Genomic DNA, 27,720 nt, shown 5'->3' with positions numbered 1-27,720 from the left:
AAATAATATTTGTAAATATTTTTTTGTGATTTTTTAAATGATTATCACCAAGATAGATGTTAGATGGTTCGTTTTTCCGAAAACCGAAACTGTGTCTGAGAGCTATAGGTAGAAGTTTACAAAGCGTGCCGCAATCGTAGTGCATCATTTCCAATTTGAATGCCTAAAACACATAGATACCCTTTAGTACTATAAACAGCGAGGTGGATTTTATACAAGTTTAGTACATTTTGTATTTTTGAATAAACAAAAAGAACAAAACCATGACTCCATTTGGGCTGGTCATTTATCACATCATATATTAGTCAGTATCAAAAGGAGAGTTTTTTTTTTGTGAGACCGACATCAATCCTTTTCTTTATGTAAAAGTAATGTATGTAAAATAAAACAATACTAATCATGTGATAGTTTCGTTGTATGCTGTTTTTTAATAATCTATAAAGTTTTCGAAGTACATTATATTATTCCAATCTTTTTCCAAACGGGAAAAATGGCGGTAGAGGTGGTCTTGGAGGCGGTGGTGGCAATACAATTTCAATAGTTGGGATATCAACGACAGGAAGCGGTGGCAAAGGAAGAAGATCTGGTAATGGGAAGAATGGGTTGCCAGAATTGTAATGATGATGATGATGATGGTGATGGTGATGCGGCTGCGTCGGGATTGGGGATTCAGTTGTTGTCTTTGATTGTGTTGTTGGTTCAGTAGTTGAGGATGTGTTTGTTGTCTCCATAGTTGTTGGTGTTGATGTTGAAGTTGTATCTTCAGTTGTTGTTGTTTCTGTTGTAGGTGTTGTAGATGTTGACGTTGTTTCTTCAGTTGTTGTCGTTTCCGTTGTAGGTGTTGTTGATGTTGAAGTTGTCTCTTCAGTTGTTGTCGGTTCCGTTGTTGCTGTTGATGTTGACGTTGTTTCTTTAGTTGTTGTCGTTTCTGTTGTAGGTGTTGTAGATGCTGACGTTGTTTCTTCAGTTGTTGTCGTTTCCGTTGTTGGTGTTGATGTTGAAGTTGTCTCTTCAGTTGTTGTCGTTTTCGTTGTTGCTGTTGAAGTTGTCTCTTTAGTTGAAGTTGTATCTTCAGTTGTTGTTGTTTCTGTTGTAGGTGTTGTAGATGTTGACGTTGTTTCTCCAGTTGTTGTCGTTTCCGTTGTTGGTGTTGATGTTGAAGTTGTCTCTTCAGTTTTTTTCGTTTCCGTTGTTGGTGTCGATGTTGATGTTGTCGATGTCTTTGTTGTAGCTGTGTCGCAGTCTAGATGAAGGTGAGGAAATAACTTGCAAATGCTTTCCGTTGATGTTGATGCTAAGGTGGTTTTTTCATTTTCAGTTGGTATTGTGGATGTGGTAGTGGATTCTTTAGTTGTTGTCGTTGTCGTTGATTTGTTGCAGTTGAGGTTAAGGTGAGGAAATAACTCGCAGAGGCTTTTTGTCGTTGTTGCATTATCCGCAGTTCTCACCAGTTTTGGTAAAGCAGCTTGGCATAGTAGGATTATCGAAAAATACCTTAGAAGTTTCTGGAAATAAGTTTGCTTTACAGTTTGTTTTACATCGTTTTATTTGCTTTTAAATTTTAGGCTACTTACCATGATGAGCCAAACAAGAAACTGAAATGTTTTTTGGTTTAAGGAGTATTTATATGGCAACCGAACAGTTTGATAGGATGCAATGAGACAATGGTTGAAATAGGTGTAACAGAGTTCAGAGAAGGTCAAGTTACGTGAAATGTTGAAAGCCTTACCTAAATGTAATCTAAATAGTTCGAACTAGGGGAACTGATTTTTGACAGGAAAAATTGTATTTCAAATTTTGTCAACACTCGTCGATTTCTTGTTAAATATTAGAAACCTAATGGATGCCAATGGACTAAGTCTAACATGACATATGTTCGCTTAAGCGTAATGTAAATGCTTCCTGTGAAACATGATAAGAACATTCACTTTGAATGAAACTCGCCTACAACAGGTTGAAAAGTAATGACCAAATTTTTTGTAAGATACTGGACAGTTGATTTTACCATGTCGTTAACCTTTATGAACTTAAACCTCAACTTTATACCAGAAGTCTATCAGTAAAATGTTTTTTAAATTGTACTATTTTCCTAGCAAATATGGTAGTCTAGACATCTGATATATAAATAAAAAAAATATATTAAAAGTGTCCATAAACTAGTTATGTACATATATTCGTGATCAGTATCAACATTCGAGTCGATTTAGCCTAACTAAGAAAAAACCATATGCTTTCCGCAGCGTTTTGACTATAGCAATCCAATTCGGAACGTTAATAAATTTAACCGACATGCCGAATTTTTAAGATTCGTTTCAGACCACTATATCAAATGGGGATATACAAAAATGGTTAAAGGAATCGGAGTATCCATATGAATTTACTAACCTGATAGTAGGAAGTACAACACAAGATCCCAAAATTTCAATCAGATCGGGTGAATGGAACACAAGTAACAATCAATATAAATCTACTCTGCTCAAGCGCTGCCGGCAGCGCTGTCACGTCCTACTACTTTATTGCTCAAAGGTTTACATATAAACTTCAGCATATCCGAAGTTAGCTTCTTTGATATTTTTATACCCTTGCATAAAGAATCAGAAACGGGCTACGCATAGAAGGAAGCATCTTCGACCATATTAAGATCAACGCGAACTCCTTCTAGACCGCTAGAGCTACAGTGTTGTAATAGCCTTGTATATACTGCACGGTTCGTGACTTCGTTATTTTCTAAGCTAACTTTTATATTGGTAAGTTTTTTACACCTATAAGCGAATGTGTCGAATTTGGTCAACATAGCGTGAATATAACATATAGCCCCCATAGGAACGGCATTTGGATGGGCATCCAGCTTTACAGAATAATTTTGAATGTTGTCATTCCGCCTTAGTAATCGTACCCAGACTCTGCGACTGCGTTATTGATGATACCTGCACTACCCCATGGTATAGCTCCGTAAGACCAGATAGGCTTCTATACTCCAATCGTAGACGAGAACGAGCTGTGATTTCCTTGCTTCGATGTGCTAGCCAAGTTAGCCTTCTGTCTTCTTATTATAAAAAATGTACTTTTTCCTTTGTGCTGTTTGAGCCATAATGTTATTAAGAAAAGTTTACAAAATTGAAATAAAATAAGCTTTTTTATTTTTTCCAAGTACATTTTTCTAATATTCGGTTCGCCTCAGTTGTTGGTTTTTTAACAAAGTTTTCTAGAAAATCTAATTTTGTAAGTAATCATTTTCCATGTGGTAAACAGGTTTTTCTTGAATATTTTGAAAACAAACAACAAAACAATATAAGAATTAAGATTATTCCTAGAACACTTTTACCTAAAAAACTAAAAAATCGAACCCTATCTCAAGTAGTTAGTTAATCCACGGTTGACTTTTCTATTCTTAGACTTAACTCAACATTATATAGTTGTGGAGCAAAAAAGAACATGTAAATGCCTCGTTCTATGGATTCCGTTTGAATCAAAAATATGTACATATGTATATCTAACCATCAGTAATAACTTCCCCTTTTGATAGCAAACTCTTCACTGAATCGTCTACATCCCAGCGGGAGGACGCTTTTGGTTGCCGTTCCTGTCGCTGCCATCAAACAACGTTTGACACTCTGTGGGGTAGCTGCCAGCCCAGAAAGCTAAAGCCAAAAACCTGACGCTGGCAACCTGCTGTCTATCCGCCTGTCAATATCAGCAGACATAAAGGGATCACTAACGTGCTATATAAAGTCATCACACCAGACAGACAGACAGCAATGAAAATATTTTAAGGAAAATATAATTTAAAACACTTTTAAAATGCGGTAAGAAACGGCAGGCGCAAGAGCCCCAGGTCAGGTGTCTATACATCTTTGGGTATATAACCCAATTGTAAGTTATCACAGGATGGATAATGTGTGGCGGCCGGAGCAATCAAATTAGTCTAGCTCGACGGATGTGTGTTGTGTTGGCAGATTTTTAAACCATTTATGGTAAGTTCTTGTTTATACCCATCCCTTTTTATCACTTTTCTACCCCCATCTTGGCCAAATCAAGAGATACTATGTGTATATTCAAAAATACACGCACACGCACAAACAGACACACGTTTGGATGTGGGTAGTTACACACATACCAACGGTATAAAAAATCGATAGATTGTAGGCACATAACAAGAAGGCGGAGACGGTTTACCTTGGCCAAAAGGCAGAGACCAGACCCCAGGCACAGCGTGATATTTTTTAAGTGTTGTTTTTGTTGTTCTTGGCCTGGTATGGTGGATGGGGATGGGAATGAGAATGAGGATGGGGGAATGGAAATATGGGTGGTTGGAAATGGTGGTGTCTATTTTACGCCTCGGTTACATTCGAGCAGATGCCATGAAACCAAATATCTAATTGCCAAAAGACCCACACAACGTGTATGAGTGAGTTTCCTTCTAATTGAAAATAAACATTGCTCGATGTTCTTCAATGTGATTTTTCTTCAAACCAAGCATAATTCAACCTTGAAAGTTCAAATTTGATTCAAGTTCTTTTTATCTCTGTGGAAACAGTTAAAAATGTATGACTTGATATAGAACAAGTCATGGCTTCTGGGTTACTTCTATCGAAATGGTAATTCAACACTGAAGATTTGTAAAAAAAATGAAGCAAGTAAGTCGACTCGTCGACTTGGGTATACCATACACCTGGTGAAACAAATATTTCAAATTTCGAAGACCAAATGTATGTCTATTAAATTGTTTTTACATGTCTTATACTATGTGCTATCTCGCTCACTCTACGAACACACGAGCACTCTAGCGCCGCCACTAGCCAACGGCCAATTCTGGCCATGTGGACCGCTTAGTAAAATACGTTCATACTCATATTTTGCATGTTTCTAGTCCGATTTCAATAAAATTTGGTAGTTTGATAGAAATAGATAAGAATAATTAGTCTGCCGAATTTGAATGCGATAGTCAAAAAATACAGGAGAAAATCGGTTTTTTCTAAATTATGGAGGCGGAAAAGGGCGTGGCAAAATGTGAAAATATATAAATTCTCCGCGCATACTATGCCAGTATACATACTAAATTTGGTGACTTTAGCTTTAATAGTTTATGATAAAATCAGTTCTGTTTAATTTGCGGGGGCGGAAGTGGGCGTGGCAAAATGTTTAAATAGCCAATATCTGCGCGTCTATTAAGCTAGTCTACATACTAAATTTGATGTCGGTAGCTATCATAGTTTTTAAGGAAATCACTTTTATGTAAATTCCGGGGGCGGAAGGGGGCGTGGCAAAAAGTTTAAACAATTAGTTTCTGCGCGCTAACTAACCGAGCATATAAACCAAATTTGATGTCTCTAGCTATTATACTTTTTAAGAAAAACAGTTTTGTGTGATTCCTGGGGGCGTAAGGGGGCGTGGCCGAAATTCCAATTAACTCTGAACATGTGCATACTACACGAGTATACATACCAAATTTGGTGGCTCTAGCTCTTATAGTCTCCGAGATCTGCGTGTTCATACAGACGGACGGACGGACGGACGGACAGACGGACATGGCTAGATCGACTCGGCTGTTGATCCTGATCAAGAATATATATACTTTATAGGGTCGGAGAAGCTTCCTTCTGCCTGTTACATACATTTTGGCGACTTTAATATACCATTTCACCCTATGGGTGTATAGTATAAAAAGGCTTCAAAAACAAAAAGGGTATTCAGTGACATATCCCACGACCCACTTTGGTTTACTTTTGAACCTACTTTCATATTCAGAATTCCAAGTCATCGGATGAACCCACGACAATCCATTATCCTTACAGACTCTTTTCGGTGTTGGATTTCTAAACATCGCAGTAATCTTATATTGCACTCGTTTCTTTGGAGTTGCGACATTTCACATCGCAGACAATTAGCTGTAAATTAAATTGAATTAGAGCTAAATACTAAACAAATCGTGGAACATTTTTACTGCAAATTCCCTCGACTAATTCTTTTTCCACCTTCCTGCCGTCTATATATAGAGGCAACTGCGTTTTTGTTTGTTCTATTGTGAGCTTCTACCTAACGAGCGTGCCTTTTCTCTATTTCTTCTATTTCTTTGGGATTGCGTGTCTTTCAGACATTTTTTTGTGCTGTTGTTTGTATGGGCCCAAAGCACTCCAACGTTGGTTGAAACAAGAACTCCTTGGCGGCCGCGGGCGAGTAACCTTGTTTTGCAACCACTTTGGGCAACCAAAAGTACGTTAGCCTCCACGTCGGCAATGGCGATGATGATTAAGATGATGATTAAGCTGATGATGATGATAGTTGCTCCATATACTTCTGCCTACATATATATGTATGTATGTATGTAGGTACATAAGACGAGCTATGTGCTTTATATTTATAAAGCGCACAGCACGCGACCAGGCACACCCACTGTGGGGCACACCTTGATTTACCTTTATGGTTTACCTTAATTTTTTGCTCATGTGACTGTTATCGATCGACAGGCAGCCTTAGTGTGTACCAAGACGCTTAAGAAGTAGTTTCAACAAAATTTGAACCCACGTAATTGCCTTGACGTGGGCGGCATTTGTAATCATTGTGGACTTAAGATGGAAAATCCTTCAAACTGCAAACTTTTGACAGAGCTCAATAAAGTTGAAAACTATTTTGCTCTCAAGTGCGTAGAGTGCGTAGTAATATTCTATTATAATAAGTCATGATATAATCAATCAATTACAAGTTACCCTCTAAAATTTGCTTTAACCTTGCCATGACTTTGAGGAGCAGGAGTGGAGGAGCACTGCAGACGGCAAACAATTCTTATTACTTTTTGTGTTATTACTCAAAATAAAACTAGATAAAAGCAGCTAAAGCTATGCAATAGCTTTTTTGGCCACTTCAATCTAATGCCTGACATTTGGGCCAGAGAGCACAAGTTAAGTCTTGATAAATTGCCCAACAAGAAGAAATGTGATAAATGACAATGAAATTGGCACATTGAGTGACCATTTGAAAGGGAGATCCAAAATTCAAACAATGGCAACATAAAAAGGTGGTTGACTGCATATCCTTCTCTGGAGAGTCCTCTCTAGTCATTTGTTCGCACCTGATTATCGTGCTGGGAATCGAACGGTGTAAAACAATTATGCTGTGTGATTTGGAGATGAAAAAGAATAAAGCCCTGTATGTATGTATACTTATATGTGTGTGCGTGGACCCACATAACTTACATAACCCACCGCCTGTATACACCTGGATGGGTCTGTGTTTGGCATAAAAACCACAGGAGGAAGCTAAACAAACAGAGGAAAAAACAAGAAGAAACACACTCAGTTTGGCCAGACAGGTAGCTCGAAAAGAAATTGATTTTCTTTGCAAATGCGCGAATGCGAATAGAAATTTATTCAAATGGGCTCAACTGGGCGAGAGTAATGTGCATGGGAAAACCAACGAGGCGACGGCAGGCAGTCGGCAGCCAATTGGCTGACTGTCTCCATCAGGCGCATGCGTTGTATCCTGCGCCGTGGAAGGTTCATTCGGTCGGCCGCCTGCTCGCTCAGTCGGTCGGGCAGAGTATCATCAGCATTCCAGGCTGAATACCGACAAAATAACGGTATACCAGGCAAGTGGCGCTTACCATAGCCAGACAGAAGTTACCTTTGCTCCTGCCCGGACGACACAACGCACGCTTGCCTACTTGCTGTCCGTTGTCGTTGTCTGGCCTCTTCCTCTCCCACACAGCAGAGTTTTTGTGTAGATTCTTGATTCAGAACAAGAAAACTGCGATTTCCACTTCGAATTCAATTAAACAACATTTGCAAAGTTTCGCGTCCATTGTGGAGTCGCGGTGCACGGTGTAGAGTGTCAGGTGTTCGGTTCGGTGTTAATTCTGTGCGAGTGTTGGTGTGTGTATTGCTTCCTGGTGTGTATCTTTTTTGTGGCTCAACTTCTTATATAATCCCCCACCAAAATATAAAAGAAAGAAAAATTTTCAAAATCTGAGCCAAGAACGAGAACAAAGAGAATCTTTTTGAAAATTAGGAGGAGAACGGTCGCGCGCCTTTGTTTCCTCCTACCCGGATTTGGGTATTTGTCTGCATCGGAACGAACGTGGCGTCCAACGAGGGCAACACCAGCAGCGCCGCGGGCAGTGGCGCGGAGTCAGCCGCACTGTTCTCCAAATTGCGTAGCTTCTCCATTGGCAGCGGTCCCAACTCGCCGCAGCGTGTTGTCTCCAATTTGCGCGGTTTCCTAACACATCGCCTCAGCAATATCACACCGAGCGATACAGGTGAGTTCCTTAAGGTTCTGTCACCACCACCACATTGGGTCACAATGCTGCAATTTGTCGAGTGCTTACATAACCTGACGTTTCTAAAAATGCATATAATTAAAACTAAACAACATCTCGTCCACAAACACAAGAAAGACCCGAGCCACAAGAGCTCCAAGTGGTGTCCTCCTCGTTGGCCTCGTCATCAAAAGGCCTCCTCTTCAGCATTGTCCTTTGACCAACACACCAACCTCCCGTGTGTGTGCGAGAGAGGGAACGTGTATGTATTCATGCCCCTCGACATTTGCCATATTTCACAGGGTGGGCACATTTTATTTATGGCCCACTCATCGCAGTTTCACCTTTTTCCTCAATGAGCGGTGACCCAAAATGGAATGGAACAGTTACATTTCACTGTCTACCACCGACTGAGACGCGACCTCGTGAGTCCTTCTTATGCAACACAAAACCAGCAAATGCCTTCGAATTAAATAAAACCCCAAAAGAAAAAAACCAATTGAAAGAAATTTTCAAACTATTCGAGATCTTTAAGGAATCTCCAAAAATTTTACTAATTTTTTTAAGCTTTTCTGACATACATACATATGTAATATACATATACATACGCTTAAATAGTAGGTATTTATTAAATACATTCGAATTTCGAAGAAAGAACACGTCTTGAATTTCACTTGAGAGTCACTGGATTCTTACAACTCAAAGATCTTGTGACTCTGAAAACTGAATTGTCCTTGACATCTACTGAACAATATTCGCGTTCTTACATTTAAATTTATCATAAATATTAGCTATCTTTTAGATACCATTATTTTGTGAAATTTTTTCTGAGTTACAATTTTATTAACTCAATAATTCGAGCATACTTTAAGGCGAAATAAGTAGTTATTATTTTAGAATTTTTAAGTCTTTGTTTTAGCGCGATAAATGAGATCTTTGTTAAGATGTTTTGACATTCTTTTCGTTTTCTTGTACGTTGAGAACTTGTGTAACCTTATGATAAATGTCTCCTTTAGTTGTTTGTTTGCTGGCTTATATAATCATCTCTTTTATTTTCCTGAAATTCCTAAGGATGTTCTTAATCTTTTTGTAAAGCTTTTTCTAAGCTCTCTAAATGTTAAGTTAATAAGGAACTCATCTTTTATACCTTGCAGCCAAAGAGTGAAAGGGTTTATTTAATTGACAAAAATATTTTTGTATCCCGCAATTTCAAGGTTTATTGATACTCAAGTCTTTACCAAGACAAACAACAGTGCGAAGATGGCCGTTAGAGGCGCCAAAGAGCTTGTGTGTTAGTAAGAGTGAACCAGTGAAAAGAATTGAACTTATTTTTGTGAGTTTGTAAATTTTAAATAGTTTTTTCACTTGCTCCTGTGACCGATAAGACAATAATGTGAGAATTCAAACTCAAATTCTTTTCTAAACCGACAGAATTAGCACAACCTGAAAATATTTTGATAACAACAATAACACAAGCCCTATTAAAGTGTGTGTTGGAGTTTGCTATTCCCTATTCATTCATAATCTATGTATGCCCTTGCATGAGGTCTCTCAGTGGAAAACAATTGAAGTAATATTTTAAAAAATGCTTCGACAATATCGCTGATAAGCTGTCAGCACACAGAATATATGACATAGTATTTTAATTGATGGCATTCTTATCAAGAGGCGCCTTTCAGTGTAATTTGGGCAATCACTTCGATTGACATCACCTGAACACCAAACAATTATTGATCACTATTTGTGCGCTTTAATTTGCTGAGGTCAGAAATAGACATATTATTGAGACAAAGATAGAATCTGCCCTTGACGATTCTCTGACTAATCAAATTTGTGTACACTGCTTCATTAAGTCATTACAACCACCGACAAGTTTAGTTTGCCGATTTACCAAGATATGAGAATTTCTCGTTAGATGGCAGAGAGGGGAAGCTAGTTCCTGGCCACCTGACAGCCTGCGTGCCACCAGGACTAAACAATTTTCTTTGGTCTTTGGGTCTGCGGATACGGATGCGGCTGCTGTGCCTGCTGCATAATGAAGGCAATAAATATAAATTTCACACACACACAAACAAAAATACAAACAAGACAACGGCCAACGTCATTAGATTGTTTGCCTTGTAGACGCGTTTGTAACGCTGATGTGTTCATAGCGGTTTCTTGTCAAAACAGAAAGGGTCCCCACCATCTAGTCGCATTCAGCCCGGAGGGTTGGAAAGTGGGAAGTGAAACTGGGTGGTGGTTGTGGTAGGAAGGACTAAAAACAAAGCCTGCCAGGAAGGTAGCTCGTAATAAGCTAAACGAGAAACAAGTAACGCATTTGTCTTGATGCTGTCTGATAAAAATTGTGCCCCGAGTCCCCCCATGTCTGTGTTTGTTGTTTCTCTGCGAGGGTTGGCCATTGAGCCATCAGTGGACTCAAAGAGAAGGAGGGCGTTGGGCAGAACGTCTGCTTTTGGCGGCATCAAGCAACGACAGCAGGAGCAGCGACATCAGAAGTCGTAAAACGGTCGCTGATGGTGTTGTTGATTGCTTCTTCGCATTAGCAGGACTACAAATGGCAACATTTTGTGTTGGCCCAAGAAATAGACCCAAGGACCTGTTCTGTTAATCAAAATTGAAAGAGAAAATTAAGTGAGACGAACAAGAAATTGTATCGAAAGGTAATTTATTTTACTTCTTACATGAAAGAAGGCCATAAATGTAACAAGTTCGAGTAATTTATGTGCAAATCAATTTGTAATGTGAGATGACTGACCAACAAAACAACGACAGACATCCAGACCGAGTCTGAAAAGTAGGGTTGCACATGTGAGGAGGACTCAAAAGGAACATTTTCACCATTCCGAATCGCACTCCCACTCCCATTGGGTAGGTTCTCCTTGGCCACGCCCAGTTAATGCTTTGATTTATAGGCAGCCACACACTAAAGGGGCAGCCCTTTGGTGCTATTACCCATGTAGCTAAAACAAAATGGCGTCAACATTTCACTTGTCCCTTTCTGCTCTTTTTGTACTTTTATGATTATAGAACTTGCCTTGGGCTAAGTGCCAGCAACAGCATCCATTTTCCAACTCCATGGGGAATAGATAACAGCCCAGCTAAAGGGAAACAGGCAACGAGACCCTGGTTAATGCTTTGAGCATTTCGAAAATTTAAGTGAAAACTTTTTGTAGCAACCTACGTCTAAGCCACATTACCCTAAGCCCAGTGAAATCGATAGGGGCAAAGACAAGGCAATTAAACTTGAAACACAAATGTCGTCACTTCACAAGCGACTAAGGAAAGCAGCGAAAATGCAAGAAAAAAGGGGTTAAGGCTAAAGAGCCAACCACATTAATCGATCAAGAATGACACAAAGACAGCGCACACCTATAAAGACATCGATACAAAGAGGCAAAAGGTGTGTGTGTGTGTGTGTGGGTGGGAGGAAGTGGGAGTGGGCTTAGTCTCATTAATTGACCACAGTTCATTAGCAGCCACAAGCAAATCGAGCACACAAATTGCAAGCGCCTGAAATTAGGCAATAAATTATAGTTCCCCCTGCCTCACCGTGAACCCTTCAGGGTTCAGCATTCAACATGAGGCATAGGCACTTGAACAAAGCAGCTTACAACACTTGCGGAAACTTTTACAAGGGGGTGATTTGTTCTTCCATCGACAACATCTCTCCATATGTATGTATACACAGCTCGAAAGGTCGACTTGGAACACTTGTAAGGATTTCACGCTGCCTTTTTGTCAAGTGGCCGTTGGGTGTGAAAAATACAGCTTAGTATTAATATTGCGATGGATACACTGACTAGATGAAAAACTTGAAGCTACAATACAATTTTGTGTTCATTCATTTCATTTGAAATGCAAACAGCCCCAATATCCAAGGACGGATACACTTTTGTATACATTTTTTATGGTTTACCCTTCAGGAAAATGAAATTTTATTTTACGCTGATTACCTCGTCAGACACACAGACGAAGGCGGCACACCCAACCACGCCCGAAACCAGACAACCAACAATGTTGAATATTATTTATTTGCCACCCCAGCAACAGGGGGAAAAGCTTAGAGGGCGGAGAGGGCTTCAACTGCTGCCAGAGTTCCCAAGGTAACGGTGGCAGGTGACAAAAAATCGCCAATCATCTTAAAGGTGAAGTCGCCTTTCATTTCAAAGGGATTCCCAGAGCGAGACCAATCCGGTCTACCATATACAAACATGGAAAGATTCCTTCTGCTCTGGCCCAAGGCGAATTCAGATGCATTTTTAATGAAATACAGTTTCTGCTGTTTTACTGTGAAGGCTTTATAAGCGAACCACATGCGTTTCCATAATTCACTTGCGGCAAAAACTGATGAAAGCTGCACCAAAATGAAAAGTAAGCAAGATGCCAAAACGCTTGGCTGCTAATTGTGCCGATTCGAAACCAAAAGCCTGGCCTTCTGGGGTTGCCACCAACAGTCCAACAGTCGCAAACATGAAAAGGAAACCCGAATGAAATGATGCCCCAGGATAATGAACACAAACTGCTCAACAAAGACCAGGCCAAAACAGACGAGGCGAGGCAAAGCGAGGCCATTCAAATTAAATGAATGGAATGAATCAAACCCAAAAACCGAAAACTGAGACTCTTTCGCTTTCAGAAATATTTTTGATATAAATGCTTATGCATCGGCGACTGGGAAATTTGTCAGCTGTAGCTATATGTAAGTATATGGGAAAATCAATAAAATTATACAAGCGTAAACTCCGAAACGAACACGGTTGGTCTTTAGAAATTCCTTATTATTATAATCAACATGTAGCCACACGTTTCTGCACTTGACTCGAGCAGCTGCAGGCGGCCCAAGAGCAACCCCCAGTGCAGATGAAAGCTGGCCCCAGCAACCACCATATCCCCCCAGGGTCAAGAGCGACCTCCCACCTGGCCAGCGCCTCGGTTTGCCTGCAAAACAAGGAAAACTTGAAAATTAAAGTCCATGGAAATGGAAATAGATGGAAACGGTAGACCTGCACATAGCATAATTGACTCACGGGGCCGCCCCGATCGAGGGCAGTACATAAAAGATACATATATACAACTTGGATTGGGGATTTTGGAGATGGGGGGTGTTCACTATACACATGAACGTGGTCATGAAAATTTAATGATAAAACGAAATGTTTTTGTTACTTCTATACAGGAGGGGAGTGAGTGAGCAGGGTCTGGGGAGGCGTGCCAGAATGGGGGAGGCCAGAAGTTGGTTCTATAGCAGCACACGTCCTGTTTAATGCTCACCCAAATGGGGGTGGCTCGACTCCAGACTGTGGCAAGGTAGCAAAAAAAAAAAAAAAATACGTTGAAATTAGATCAACAATGATAGCTGGCATGGGACAGGGCTTGAGCCAACACAGACAGACCCAGCGAACATTATCAAAGTGGATTATAAAGCGAAACAAGATAAAGTTGTGAAAAATATATATGTACATATACAAACAGTAATTCCTGATTGAGAGAAAGAAAGCTAAAAGGAATAGGAATTTGGAATTTGGCGAAAATGAAGTTGCTTGTGATAATACCTTATCAAAAAATAACTCAAAATGGCTCTTAAGTTCGTTCACAGCTATCACTCAGTTACCGAAATTCAATAAATTTCTACGAAATACTTATTCTAGTTCATAACACCAACGCAAATCTTTGGAAATCAGCTCCCTGATCGTATAACTTGTCATATTTTATGTAGACATTTTTAAGCCCTCAGGTTCACAACCTATTCATATGGCCATGAGAGTATCTCAAGTGCTATCAGGGCAATGACAAAAGGAAGAACTTCACATAAAAGGTTATTTCAAAACCAATATTGTCTATACTTTTCCTAAATACGTCCAAGATTTCAAGAGAAGGAACTAATTGGTAGTAATGTGTAAAAAGCTCTTTAGGAATCTTCGAACAACTGTTCTTAACAATAAACTGGGTTTAGAACGATTTCGTTTTGTTTCCAAAAAGCAATAAATATAATTTTTCCTTAAAGAAGAAAAATCTAGATGCTTTTGGATACAATTTTTGGAATTCTAAGTCCATTTTTCAGATGATATTTTGTACAAAACTTTTTTGTGACACTTATTTTGCTAAGTGTACAATCGGAGAAAAGGTTGTTCCACTTGAAGGCTTAGTGTGTGGGTCGCAGTCCTTGTTGTTCGCGTGCCAGTCGAGAGGTCCTTCGACCTTTTGTGTGGAGAAAAAGCAATAATTATAATTACGGCAACGACTCAGGGTTCAGCGTTTTTGATGAGTACAACCACGTGGCTTAAAGTGTATTCCTACTTCACTTTTTCAACATTTAACACAAGCCGCAAAACCCAATTAAATTAATTGCCATATAATCTCCTGTTTTTTATTTTGCCTGAATATGCAATTTTAATAATTATAAATTGTACCCGTGTATGTATATCTATTTTATAGTCTTTTAGTATTTGTTTTATGATTGAAATGTGTGTCTTACGAAGCTTATCTTATTTAAATCGCTGTGAGAAAAATGCCAAGAACTAATCCTAACATTAAACATTTTCTGTTCACCAGCAGGCATCCTTTTGCAACACAGAAACAACATTTCAATCATAAAAGCAAATGAATTCCTATTCTACCTATTAATTAAAAAATAATAAGCAAAATTGAAAATGAAAATGAGCAAAAGATGCATTTTGACCAATGAAATTCAATCGAAATCCAAATTCTATGCCTAGAGAAAGACTAACGAAATCTTGTTTCTGTGTCGTTAAAGGTTGTTCACTGGCATGCCAACAACTCGCACACCTTCAATAGCAACAACAACAACAACTCTAACTGCAACACGAAATCATGTAAAAACACAACAACAATAACAAGTGCAAGAAACTCAGTTAACCACAAAGCAACGAGAAAAGTAAAACCACCTTGAAAGCTGCCAGCCAAAACCCTTAAACTGGAACTGAAACTGAAATTGGAATTGGAATTGGAACTGGCACTGAAAGAGGCAATTTGTGTGGACCGGAAACGGAAAGGCGACGCAATCGGAAAGCAATATCCGGAACAAAGATCATGAAAAAGATCACCTAGAAAACATTTTGAGAAAAGCAACTCCAAAATTAGAGAGAAAAAGTGAGAGGGAGGAAGAAAGCGAGAGCAAAAGAACTTTTAGTACAAAGCAAAAGAAAAGAAATAACAAACCAAAATGGCCTCATTTCAAATACCTTTAATTAACCTCGAGTTGCGCGAGGTTAAGGAGATTGTTTGGGAGAAAATTCAAGAGCCAGTGAATCAGCGTCGTCTGATCCTGGTCATTGTGTCGATAGCCCTGCTGCTGGACAACATGCTGTATATGGTGATAGTGCCCATTATACCGGACTATCTGCGCGAAATAGGCAGCTTCGATGACGGCCCAACGCCACCGCCACTGCGAGATAATATCACGGGCAAGATCATACCCATGCATCACGATCATCACGGACAGGACTCGGCAACGGGCATATTGTTTGCCTCCAAGGCCATTGTACAATTGATGGTGAATCCATTCTCGGGCGGACTTATCGATAAGATTGGTTACGACATACCCATGATGATTGGCCTGACGATTATGTTCTTCTCGACGGCTGTGTTCGCCTGCGGCAGCAGTTACAGTGTCCTGTTCTTTGCACGCTCCCTGCAGGGAGCAGGATCAGCATTTGCGGATACAGCGGGATTGGCCATGATTGCGGATCGTTTCACCGAGGAAAATGAACGTTCTCAGGCGCTAGGCATTGCATTGGCGTTTATCAGTTTTGGATGCTTGGTGGCGCCACCCTTTGGCGGAGCTTTGTATCAATTTGCGGGCAAGGAGGTACCATTCTTAATTCTGGCTCTGGTCTGCCTAGTCGATGGCCTGATGCTGTTGCTGGTGATGAAGCCGTTCAAGGAGCAAATCAAGCAGAGCAAAGAGGTCCAGGATCAAGTGATTCCGATTTGGCGCCTCCTCATGGATCCCTATATAGCGGTATGTGCCGGCGCACTGACCATGTCAAATGTGGCTCTGGCCTTCCTCGAGCCCACCATATCGCTGTGGATGGAGGACACAATGACCACAGATAACTGGAAAATCGGCATGGTCTGGCTACCAGCTTTCTTTCCCCATGTCCTTGGCGTGGTCATCACAGTGAAAATGGCTAGAAAGTATCCGCAGCATCAATGGCTAATGGCAGCCGGAGGATTGGCCCTAGAGGGCTTTTCCTGCTTCATCATTCCGTTCTGCAGCGGCTACAAGATGCTTATGCTGCCCATTTGTGTCATCTGCTTTGGCATCGCCCTCATCGACACTGCCCTGCTGCCAACTCTGGGCTATCTGGTGGATGTGCGCTATGTCTCCGTCTATGGCAGCATTTATGCCATCGCTGACATCTCGTATTCCATAGCATATGCCGTGGGACCCATCATTGCCGGCGGTGTTGTGGAGGCCATTGGATTCACTGCCCTCAACTTTCTAATTGCCTTCTCAAACCTGGCCTACGTGCCTGTGCTCCGCAAGCTGCGCAACATCTACGACTTCAAGCCGTTCGAGAACGAGGCCAACATCCTAATGCAGGATCCACCCAACAAGGAGTATCAAACGTATGTCATGCACGATCAGAAGCCAGTCGAGGGCGGCGTCAAAAACCATCTAGAGTACGGTCAGCAGTATCAGCAAGAGCAGGAGACGAGTCTGAATGACCAGCAGTACGACTATCAGCAGTCCGGTGGCTATCAACAGGATCAAAACTATCAGCCTGGCTATCAGGAGCAGGGCGGTAGTTATCAACAGCCACAGCAGGGACAGCAGCGAGTGGCTAATCCCTTCCAACAGCAGCAGCAGCAACAACAGCCGCCAAGCAGAAGTCCTGCTGCACCAGCGAATCCATTTAGACAAGGATTTTAAACTGTTGTCTTACGCTAAAGAAAAGTTAGCATTAATAAAATTACATTTTCCGTTAGTCAGTTTATCGTTTTCGTTAGAGATTCATACGATTCTTTGTTGAAGCAATTACTATATATATATATAAACTTATAATTATTATACTATATACATATAAATGATATAGGCAAGTGGTACGTACACTATAACAAGCATGACATGCAGTTACATAGTTAAAGCAAACAGGAGTAATGCCTTGCACTGCACTTTCCCCCCGCCCAATTTTGTATTATACACACAAGTTGATCTACGCGAAAAAGCAAATAACATATTATATATATACATAACTATATGTGGAGATGTTCCGATCTATCTCGGAACTTTCTATGCCCTATACTCAGTAATCAAGCAGCCGTTTTCGTGTCTATCAGAGAAGCTAGAGAAACCAAAGCCAGTTAGTCATACATACATAGTTAGGTCAGATCAGCGGATAAGAGCAGCTCTCTGCCATATCACATAAATATCAGATATACATATATACAAAGCTAGTTATAAGCGGATGGGCTGATCATGCAACCCTTGGCATCAAATGCCGCCGTTCCACATGCAATGGCATCAATATCGCAGACATATCACAACGTTGCACAAAAATTAGAAACTCTTTCGGGTGCCATTGTGGCGGGTTTGATGGTTCTGAGGCGAGCACCTGGTCAGCTGGTCTTTATGATTTCACTTTCGCGAAAACCACTGAAAGATATATAATTATTATTTCGATTTTTCTAACATAAGACACAACCAAGGTAACGATACATATCAGAGTCTCAATGGCTCGCCTGTTTAAATTACCAAAAGTGATATTACTTATTGCTATTAGTCTATAAATCTATATGTATACACTTATACATATACATATATACCTATAATACCTATAAATATATACATACACATATATCGTATCATATCAGTAAATGACATATGTTTAGGAAGTACATATACTATACATGTACATATAACGAAAACAGCTCGAAACCGATTTGAAATTATTCAAAGTTTCACATTTACCTACCAATCAATTATTATTTGCTTGTGGACTCTATGAGCATGTAGGGTGAATCCCTGTTCCATCGCCTCCCTCTGGGTGGTGGTGCCGCCATAGAAGATCCCTGATAGCATAGCATAAATGTGTGTACCTTGTGTATAAGCTAAATACATATATACTTATATATACATAAATATCTGTAGGCAATATTCTCAATTGATTTCAATTGCACCAACATTTTTTTAAAGAGGCGGCTTTTTCTGCCCCGCATATATATTATACACGCCCAATTAAATGTATATTAAACTTGCATTTTTTATAAAAATATATACACATATGTATGTATGTATATGTCGGAATGTCAGAACATATTTGGATTGAAATGGTATGGATATATCCACAAAAACATATCAGTGAAACGGCCAATCTGAAACTACACCTACGATTGCCATCAATGAGGAACACGCAAAGGCAATTGAGGGTTAAATATGTAGACAGATAAACATAAAGACAGACAGACAGACCGAAGGACATCAGCTAAATATATATATATATACAAACGTATAAAAAAAACAGCAACAAAAATGCACTGATTTTTAAGCAATTCTTTGAGTTTGATCAAAAAAAAGTCTCGTAAATGGTTTATTCATTTCGTTTTTACTTATTATTTCAATTGTGATCTAGTTAATATATGAATGATAGTCAAGTTTCATCCATAATTTTTATATTCTAGTTTATTTGCAAACACACACACACATGCACACATAGTTACATACACAAACACACCTACAAAATCTAAGTAAACTTATATCTATGAAATGAAAATTATACTCATGAAAAAATCTCCCATCAAAGGTATCAATTAAATCGATGAAAGACAAAGTAGAGGCAAACAATTATATATACGTATACATATATAAAAAGATCAAGAAAATCTAAAGAGTATATAGAATACATATATAACAAACAATTAAAATAGTCAATAACAAAATTTGTGCTAACAAATGCAAGCAAATTATGTTAACAATTTGGATACACACATACAACATATATATACATATAATTTTCTAGATATATTATATCATCCCGAAAACCATAATCCCATAAGAATCCCAAAAATAAATGCAATATCCTTACGCCCATCCCATTAACTATGTCAACTCGAGCCTTTGGCATGACCTGAACACAAAAATGAAACGATTCAACACAATAGAATTTCGAAAACTCATTCCTTTGGTCATTCAACAGATGAAATCTTCCATAGAAAAAGAAAAAACACAAATATATGCAAATGGGTTTTAAATATTTATATTTATATCTAATCATCGCATTAAGTAGTTAACTGACTCGAATGAAAGATGAGTGAAAGGAAGAAGCAGCATCCTGAAGGGTCGTCGATAGTAGTCTAATAAATATTAACTAATTATACCCATTAATATTAAATATTTAGCAGTGCCGGCAAATGTGTAATATCAGATATATATATGGATATGTAATAAATGCGAGAAAATGTTGCATGGAAACTAGTCAATGTATCTCATGTATGATAGTAAGTACGATTAAAAACACACAGATACATACATACATATGAATCCAATAGTTCTATGGATTGATTTCAAACGATTAAAATGTGTGTATTAAAGGTGTTAAATGTTCAATAATCAACAATTTCAATTACAATTAAAATTATATTTAGATTTCTATAAGCCAAACCCAAAAAAAATTACAAACAAAAACGAAAAAAAAAAAAACAATTTGAATTCATTTAACAAAAAACAGAATTAAATTAGACATTATTTTTGTGGCAATCGATCACTGGAAAATTGAATCAAAATTTTCATATCTGGCATATGGAAATCATATGTATATTCTCTATATAGGATCGGCGAGAATAATGTATGTGTTGTGCGTTTTTAGTAAAAATTTTAATTCTAAAACCTTTAGATCAAGCAAATAATTCAATTGAAGCCCTTAAGCAAATGCCGCCACAGTTTAGTTTAGATTTTAGTTTTAGTTCATTTGTTCTTGTATATATATATATTAATATATACATAACTTTAAACGAAAACAAAAACAGAAATTAATATTTAACAATGTCTACAATTTCGATTTGTTTCTTCTAATGTTATAGACGTTTGTGTTACATAATGAATAACTAACTTATTGATCAACATTGCGAATAATGAATAAGCATAAACAAATAACTAATAAGATGTTCAAACAAACAAAAAACCCAAGAAAACAAAAACAAAAAACAAAACAAAATGAATGAAAATGCTATGTATTATTATGTAAACCCAAAAGTTCTGTAATGTTGCTGTTCTATTTTCAAAAGTCTATCCAACTAAAGTATCTTTCCCTCTCTCTCTCTCTCTATATATATATATATATATAAAATTATGTTTGTATGTATCTTGATATTGAAATCGTTTCAAAAGTTACAATCCCCCAGCCCACATTACAGAAGCAAAACTAAAGTCTAACTTAAGGCGCAATGCGTATCCGAAATGGAAAGACGAAGGCGTTTGTAATATGTAAACCTAAACTAACCTAGCTAGAGCATACAAAACATTTCGAGAAAGTCAAAACCGACAACCAAAAAAAAAAACCAAAAAAAAACTAAAAAACTATTCCATAATCAAATGTATACAAACAAAAACCAAATAAGAGGAAAGAAAAGAAAAGCAATGTTCTTGAGGACTTTGAGGCTTAGCTTAGGCTTACAGCAAGGACACTCAAGAATGTGAAATCTCCTCACACACAACCACACCCACACATAGCAACACACACACACACACACTCACTCACTTGACATAGAAATTTGAAATGCATTTTTGAATCGGGCTAAAACATTGTGTGAATTAAATATAAATCGAAATAAATAGCAAACTAGACAAACTCGAAGGCGAACATCAAATGGAATAGTTAAAGCGAAAAGAAACACACACACACACACATCATACAGTCACACCCACCCACAGCCACACACCCACACATACATACATGCATATACAAATACAACAAGTACTATTGAAATATAATTGTTAACCATGGAAAAAAAAAAACAACAAAATATTCTTTCATTTATTGACAACTTTCTCCATTAATAGTTGATGAAATTAATTAACTAATAAGAGAAACGTGGAAAGGGAAAACTTTTTTTTGTCCATTTTTGTGGTTGTTTTCCCCAGCGGTCGAGAAGAATGGGAGAAGCAGTCTGAGTTTTTGGCAGAGAAAACCATTTTATTATTGCAATTTCCATTAACAAAGTTAGAACTCAGTTTGGACACGGAAGCTGCCCCAATGTATCTATCTATCTACCTACATCCATCTATTCGTATTGTAAGCAAAGTAAATCCATCTGCCACATTGTTCTAATGGCTAACACAATACGTCAGCAATTTACGCTTTCCGCTTGTTTCGAATGCCAACAATTACAACAACTTTTGAATGCCTCAGTGCGGCAGTTAATTTGAGTTTGTTTACCATTGCGAACAACAAAACACACTGAAGAAGAAAAAACAGAAAACCAAATCAAAATGAACAGGGTAAAAACGACTTACCAGACCGAAGCATCGAACAGACCACAAAAGCGCAGTGCCCTCAGCAGAGAATGGAATGTGTTGAAGGTTGTACGTGAAATAGAAAGGGCAAAACGAAAGAAAACGTAGCGCTAAGACCGTAAAGGATTTACGGCTCAATTGCTCTATGCGTGCGCCGACGACGACGTAAACGAGGACCAGGACCAGGACACGGACACGGGGACGGAGCAACCCCTCGAAATAAATAAAAGCCCTTTACGAGCAGCGAACAAAGGAGCAGAAACTCATTCATTCAATCGCTCAATGTTATGACCCGGCAGCATCCCTGTCGCAGCCGGTATCCCGCCTATCCGCCTTTACCATAACACACTGGTACCAGCTCCCAGACATTGTTGCTGCGGTTTCGGGCGAAGGGTCGCTTGTTGGGTCACGGCTTGGGCCTTGTTTCGAATGCCTGCTGCTGCTGGTGTTTTATGTAGTCACAACGTGTCGCGTGGGCGGCATCGGATTTGTTTTGCCTTTTTAAATTCTTCTCCTTCATTTGCTTCGGTAGCAGCTGCCCTTGTGCTCGTACCCATGCCCCGATCCAAGCGTTCTAATGAGCTAGCCACGCTCTTTGTGGGATGTGAGGGGTTGGGGGCTGACTGTTGCTAAATTGGAATCATGCCAGCAGAAACATTATTTTTCATTGGGATTACATTTTTATCGCATTCTCTGACAGGCGGCAGCAGTTGCCTGTCGCTTCCTTTTCGAGCGTGATTTTTGCAGCTTAATAATGAGCCTGGTTTTTGCTTTTCGGGCGCATTTTATTGCCTGTATTTAAAGTGGTCCAATCCACCCCACTCCCCTTCTCATTGGCGGTTGCATGGGTGGTGTTAAAGCGTGAATTGTCTGGGCGCCCAATTCTGAGCCATAACCATAATGCTTACACGTTAATGCATCGATCCATTGGCCCAAATCGAATTTGGGGCCCCAAAACAAGCAAACTTTTGATACAATCATGAGTAGCCACAAAACTGACAGCAATGGACAAATTGAAGCTGACTGAAGGCACAACACATCCGAATCCATTTGGGGGTGGCTGTGACTCCAGCAGAGCCTTGTAATGGTGCATGAATATCTGATTAGTCGGCATCTGTCAGGCTAATCAAAAATCCTCGCCATCAATCACTCAATTGGTAAAACGTCCCAATCCATGTTTGTAATTGAAAGTGATTCAGTGATTCACTAAACCGGATGCTCCAACAACGCTCCATCAGTACACTCGGAAAAATAAACTTGTTAATTCTCTATTATAGCCAATCACAAACATATCGAAGCTATTTTGGGTGGGTAACATGGGTCCGCCCATACTTTTTTCATCATTGGACCACGATTTGAACATATTTCTTCAAAATAACAATTGAAAAACCCTAATTTGAAAAACCTAATCAAAAAGCTTTCGAGTTTTTTCCCAACACTTAAAGCTTTATTAACCATAAGCCCTTTTACAGCCTGGGATTCGACTCTGGATCCTCGTGGGGCCGCTGGGCCTGGGCCACTTATTACCGAGCACTGCAGAGATTACACATAAACACGGAGGATACTTTAAAATGAATTGCCATTTGCCATATGCGTCCTTTTAAATTTATCTAAAACTTTATTCTTGGAATATTCTTCCTAAGGATGCTATCATTTTGGCAAGCAAAACCCCATAAATTAGTTCAGTATTATTGAGAGGAAAGAATAATAACGAAATAACTAAATTACATTTTGCAAAATTGTTCACCTTTCATTCTTTATATCACTTTATAATGTCGCCATTATGTTTATAAGGACTATGAAATATTTGCCCCTGAGGTGGCTCCTTTTGCTATATTCTTAGTTATGAATAATCTCTGAATCCTGGATAAGATTGCAATTGTATTTCAAAGTCTTTCCTTGCATTCCATAATAGTTTTAAAGATTTCGGTTCAAGTACACGAGTTTTATCAGCTAATCGAGTTTAAAATGTTGTTTAGAAGATTCTAATTATTTTCATTTATTCCTGTAATTATTTTCTTTAGCTCTATTACTTTTCTTATTCTTTATATTTCGTCTTCATCTCGATATGACTTCTCCTTTGATAAGTTCAGTTTTAATAGGCAACTTTTTTGATATTGATCAGCATCTCGGTCACTATATGACCTAAAGACACCAAATTTACTGTTTAGACTCGTGTGTACGCCTTGGCTTCTTTATGTCATCAAAAGGTAAAAATAAAGAATAACACAAAAACGTGCGAAAATCGACAACGCCGAGAAGGGTAATTATTGCGAGCAGCTTTGAACATCTCCCAAAGAACCTCATCACATTAGGATTAAACTATTACAACAAATGTATGGAGATGCCGCCAATCCTTAGTCGATTTTCCTGTGAATATAATTTTCAAGTCTACTCACAATCTTTTTTATTACCCTTGTGGATATTTTATATGTAAATATTAAACTGGCCAAGGTATACAAATGTAGACAAAAGGCAGTTGGAAATCTTTTCCATAGGATAAATATTTTATTGATTCAGCCCAGTCAATCAACTTCTTCATTAGGGGATATAAATTTGGTCAGGAAGCATTCACGACTATATATTATATATATTTTTGAGACGACGAGACGTGTTCATATAGCCGTGTCCGTTCGTCCGTCTGTCCACATAGATCAACACAAACTCCTTCTAGACCGTTTAAGCTACAGCGCTGAAATGATCTTCTATATACTGAAGGTGTTGTATTCTCGGACAAAGCCGGCTCAGATCGCCACATGATATAGCTCCAATAGCTTTTTAATAACTTTAATCATAATCGGCTCATCAAAGGAAAGATCAATTTAAAACAGTGACTTTTTCAGTACTAGTCACCTATTAACCACTGAGTCAAATGTTTTCAAAATCGGATAACGTACATTAGAATAGCATCCAAGAGTCGCCACACAGCTCCATCCTAAGATTGTAGGCCGTTCTTTCACGGAAATTCGTTGTTCTGGATGAAACGTTATTCCTCTTTGACGCATTGCAAGGGTATACGAACTTCAGCATGACTGAATTAACTAGTTTATATTTGTATCTGTTTATAGTATCATACATTAAGATATGAGACGCATGCAACGTAAGTTAGCATTATATATTCTGTTCCAGTCAAGGCAGAATTGTAATAATCTGCAACATACTAATATAAGCGAGACCTGAGTTTAGGTTGGCCACGACTAAATTTAGGTGTTCATTTTGTGGAGTCAGACTGCGGTTAGAGTATCTTTTAAAGAAAAATTGCAACATGTCAGCCACCTGCAGACGCCACACACTCCTATCACCTGCCCTGCCCTGCCACCATCCTTGCCCGGACACATGTTCTATTACGAGTGCAGTTCACGCCTCGGGGCGTCGGCTAGGGTTACGCCACCCATGTCGCTGGCAATTCGTTTTCATTTACCAAGGAGACTATTTATTTCATTTTCCTACGCATCAAATGCAGAAGTTTTTAATTAGAATTTATGTAAAACGAACAAATGTTGAGAGAACATTGGCTAATACTTCGTTTAAGGCTAAAACGCTGGCATCATTTCAAAGAAATGGGAAGTTCAACATCCCTTCGTCTAATTGCTTAATTTGAATTTCTCAACGTTGCTGGCTAATACAATTAATTATAATTTTTAGCTGGTTAACTTGGATATGATGGCTATGCCAGCCAACAAGATGATTGGTTGGCACAAAGCAACGGCCAGCTGTAAGGAGCGGGGCGGATGTTCAAATTGCTGCCACGTGACTCCATTGTGTGATTACCTAGTTGTTGCCATTGTAGTGAAGATAATGAAAAAAGGATAATAAATTGCATTAAATTTGACATCATTTGAGGGTAGGCGACGCGTGCGAGCCCCAACTCAGTCGCTCTTTTGATCGTGATTGTCATAAAACCATTTTTATTAATAACATTATGATTGCCCACAATAGAATCAAAGGTGGAGACATGGCAGGAAGTGGGCTCTCAAAAGCGGGCAATACTTTTCTCCTCCCCACCACACGAAATTGGCAGCCATTTTTGATTACATTTTTTTGTCATTCTTGGCATGGATTTGGTCCACAATGCGACCTTAAACCGGAAACCTTTGCTACTCGGAGAAGGAAGCACTTAGTCGCTCGAGTTACAGTCTCATGACAATCAAAGTTTTCATAGGAAATCCAAACGGATGGACAGGCGATTCAACTGCTGCTAAGGAAGTTGCTTTCGCCCGTCTAAGAGTTTCCACTTTTATTGCATTTCAGTTTTATGCGGATGTCTGCGATAGACAATAAATGGCAAACTTGCACGAAATTCGTGAGATAAATGAAATCCTTGCATATGTGCACATGTGTGTGTGTATTGTCTTGAGGGTGGTGGATTCCAATTTCAATTGCCCTGAAGGTCAGCATCTGGCGATTGCACGTTATTTGAGACATGTTAAAGATTTTGGAATTCACCCCCTAACAAATCATGTACTATGACGCATTTCTTAGTCTGCCCTATCTGACTGTCAGATAAGCCAAAGCATTCCTCGCAAACGACTCGAATCGAATCTATGTAGAACATTCGATAGAATTGTGACATTGATCAAATACCCCACTTAAAACTTAACAATTTCTTGAATTCTGTTCTTGTTGTTGTGTTAACAAGAAATTAGTCAACATAACAATTAAATTTGCTGTTCAACAACTAATCAGCTAACGATTTCTATTTCTTTTTTTAGGATGGAGAGACTCAATATTATCCATACCAAAGAAGTGGCTTTCCACAGCAGAGTCTGTCGACGAATTTGGATTCCCTGACGTGAGTACAATTGATTAAACGAAATTTTCAAATATTTACCCAAAAGCAAGGGGCTGACTGAGTAAGCTTACAACTTGAATAATTCAAAAGAACACATACTCAAATGTATAGACAGATAGATAGACAAACATCCAGACGGACCAAAAAAATAACGGAAGGACTAATCCTGTTTGTTATAATTACAAATGCAAATAACGAGGGCTTTTGTGTAGCCAGGCAACCGACTCACTTCCAGCCAACTCACTCGGTACACAGTGTGGGCAAACAAACGTGCCAGCCATCCAACCCTCCTTACCACACTATTACCTGACAAAAGGCACAGCAGCCCCCACACAAAGTATCAGCAGGTTGTGTATCCACCCCCGACAGAAAATAAAATTAGACATCAAAATTGTAAACCAGCTACAAGGCAGGTTCATCAGGTTGGAGAGTGAAAAAAGCCCAGAGAAACTTTTCCGATTTCAACTGCAAGTAGAAGGGTTCGGTCAACTTTCTGCGCAGACCCTAACCGATTTCAAGCCGAAGTATATACACTCTTCCAAACGATAAACCTTGCCAAAACTAATGTGCCTTAGTATCCTTACTACCCCTAAAACCCTAGAAAATGTTCATAAAATGGCGATAAAATTGAAAGTTCAGAGTAAGTGAAGACAGCTTTCGAATATTTATACCCTTGCAAAAAGGGTATATTCATTTTGGTCAGAAGTGTGCAACGCATAGAACGAAGCATCTCCGACCATACAAAGTATATATATTCTTGATCAGCACGACAAGACGAGTTCAACTAGCCATGTCCGTCCGTCCGCCCGTCCGTCCGTCCGTCTGGATCAACGCAAACTCCTCCTAGACCGTAAGAGCTACAGAGCTGAAATTTTGCACGTAGGCTTGTATATACTGCAGGCGTTGTATATCTCGAATTCAGCCGGATCGGACCACTATATCATATAGCTCGCATACAAACCCCAAAGTCACGAACAGTGACTTTTCTCAATAACTTCGTTATTTTCTATGTTATTATCTTGAAACTTAATATTAGAGAGTTTATTACGCTTATAAACGATTGTGCCAAATTTGATCAAGATCGGATGACTATATCATATAGCTCCCATAGGAACGATCGGTCGAAAACAGTGACTTTTGTAAATAACTTCGTTACTTTTACCGCGATTGTTTTCCAATTAAACATTTCTTTATTTA

General features: G+C 39.0%; 3 protein-coding genes and 1 long non-coding RNA gene across 4 annotated transcripts in view; 2 read left to right on the top strand and 2 right to left on the bottom strand.

Annotated features, from left to right (window-relative positions):
* Positions 1 to 461: 461 nt before the first annotated feature.
* On the bottom strand, positions 462 to 1,473 carry LOC137582274 (salivary glue protein Sgs-3-like). Its single transcript, XM_068296751.1, has 2 exons — positions 1,449 to 1,473; positions 462 to 1,243 (listed from the first exon to the last, which is right to left on the bottom strand). Exons 1-2 carry the CDS (start codon positions 1,471 to 1,473, stop codon positions 462 to 464), a joined length of 807 nt encoding a protein of 268 aa, XP_068152852.1.
* A 21-nt stretch (positions 1,474 to 1,494) lies between these two features.
* Positions 1,495 to 5,873, bottom strand: LOC137582034 (uncharacterized). Its single transcript, XR_011033259.1, has 3 exons — positions 5,737 to 5,873; positions 1,575 to 1,595; positions 1,495 to 1,505 (listed from the first exon to the last, which is right to left on the bottom strand). It is a non-coding gene; the product is annotated as an uncharacterized lncRNA (long non-coding RNA).
* Positions 5,874 to 7,394: 1,521 nt separating this feature from the next.
* Positions 7,395 to 27,720, top strand: part of ChAT (Choline acetyltransferase) — a 28,212-nt gene continuing 7,886 nt past the window's right edge. Inside the window, 3 exon segments of the mRNA XM_068296750.1 lie at positions 7,395 to 7,493; positions 8,005 to 8,254; positions 26,444 to 26,523. Coding sequence (XP_068152851.1) covers positions 7,395 to 7,493; positions 8,005 to 8,254; positions 26,444 to 26,523 — 429 coding nt within the window.
* Positions 8,114 to 20,827, top strand: VAChT (Vesicular acetylcholine transporter). Its single transcript, XM_068296087.1, has 2 exons — positions 8,114 to 8,254; positions 15,012 to 20,827. The coding sequence occupies exon 2, from the start codon at positions 15,441 to 15,443 to the stop codon at positions 17,151 to 17,153; it is 1,713 nt and encodes a 570-aa protein (XP_068152188.1). The 5' UTR covers positions 8,114 to 8,254; positions 15,012 to 15,440; the 3' UTR covers positions 17,154 to 20,827.

The sequence above is a fragment of the Drosophila tropicalis genome, unplaced genomic scaffold (genome assembly GCF_018151085.1).
Source record: "Drosophila tropicalis isolate 14030-0801.00 unplaced genomic scaffold, ASM1815108v1 contig_859, whole genome shotgun sequence".
NCBI classification, from domain to species: domain Eukaryota; kingdom Metazoa; phylum Arthropoda; class Insecta; order Diptera; family Drosophilidae; genus Drosophila; species Drosophila tropicalis.
This window is presented reverse-complemented; position numbering and strand designations above follow the sequence as displayed.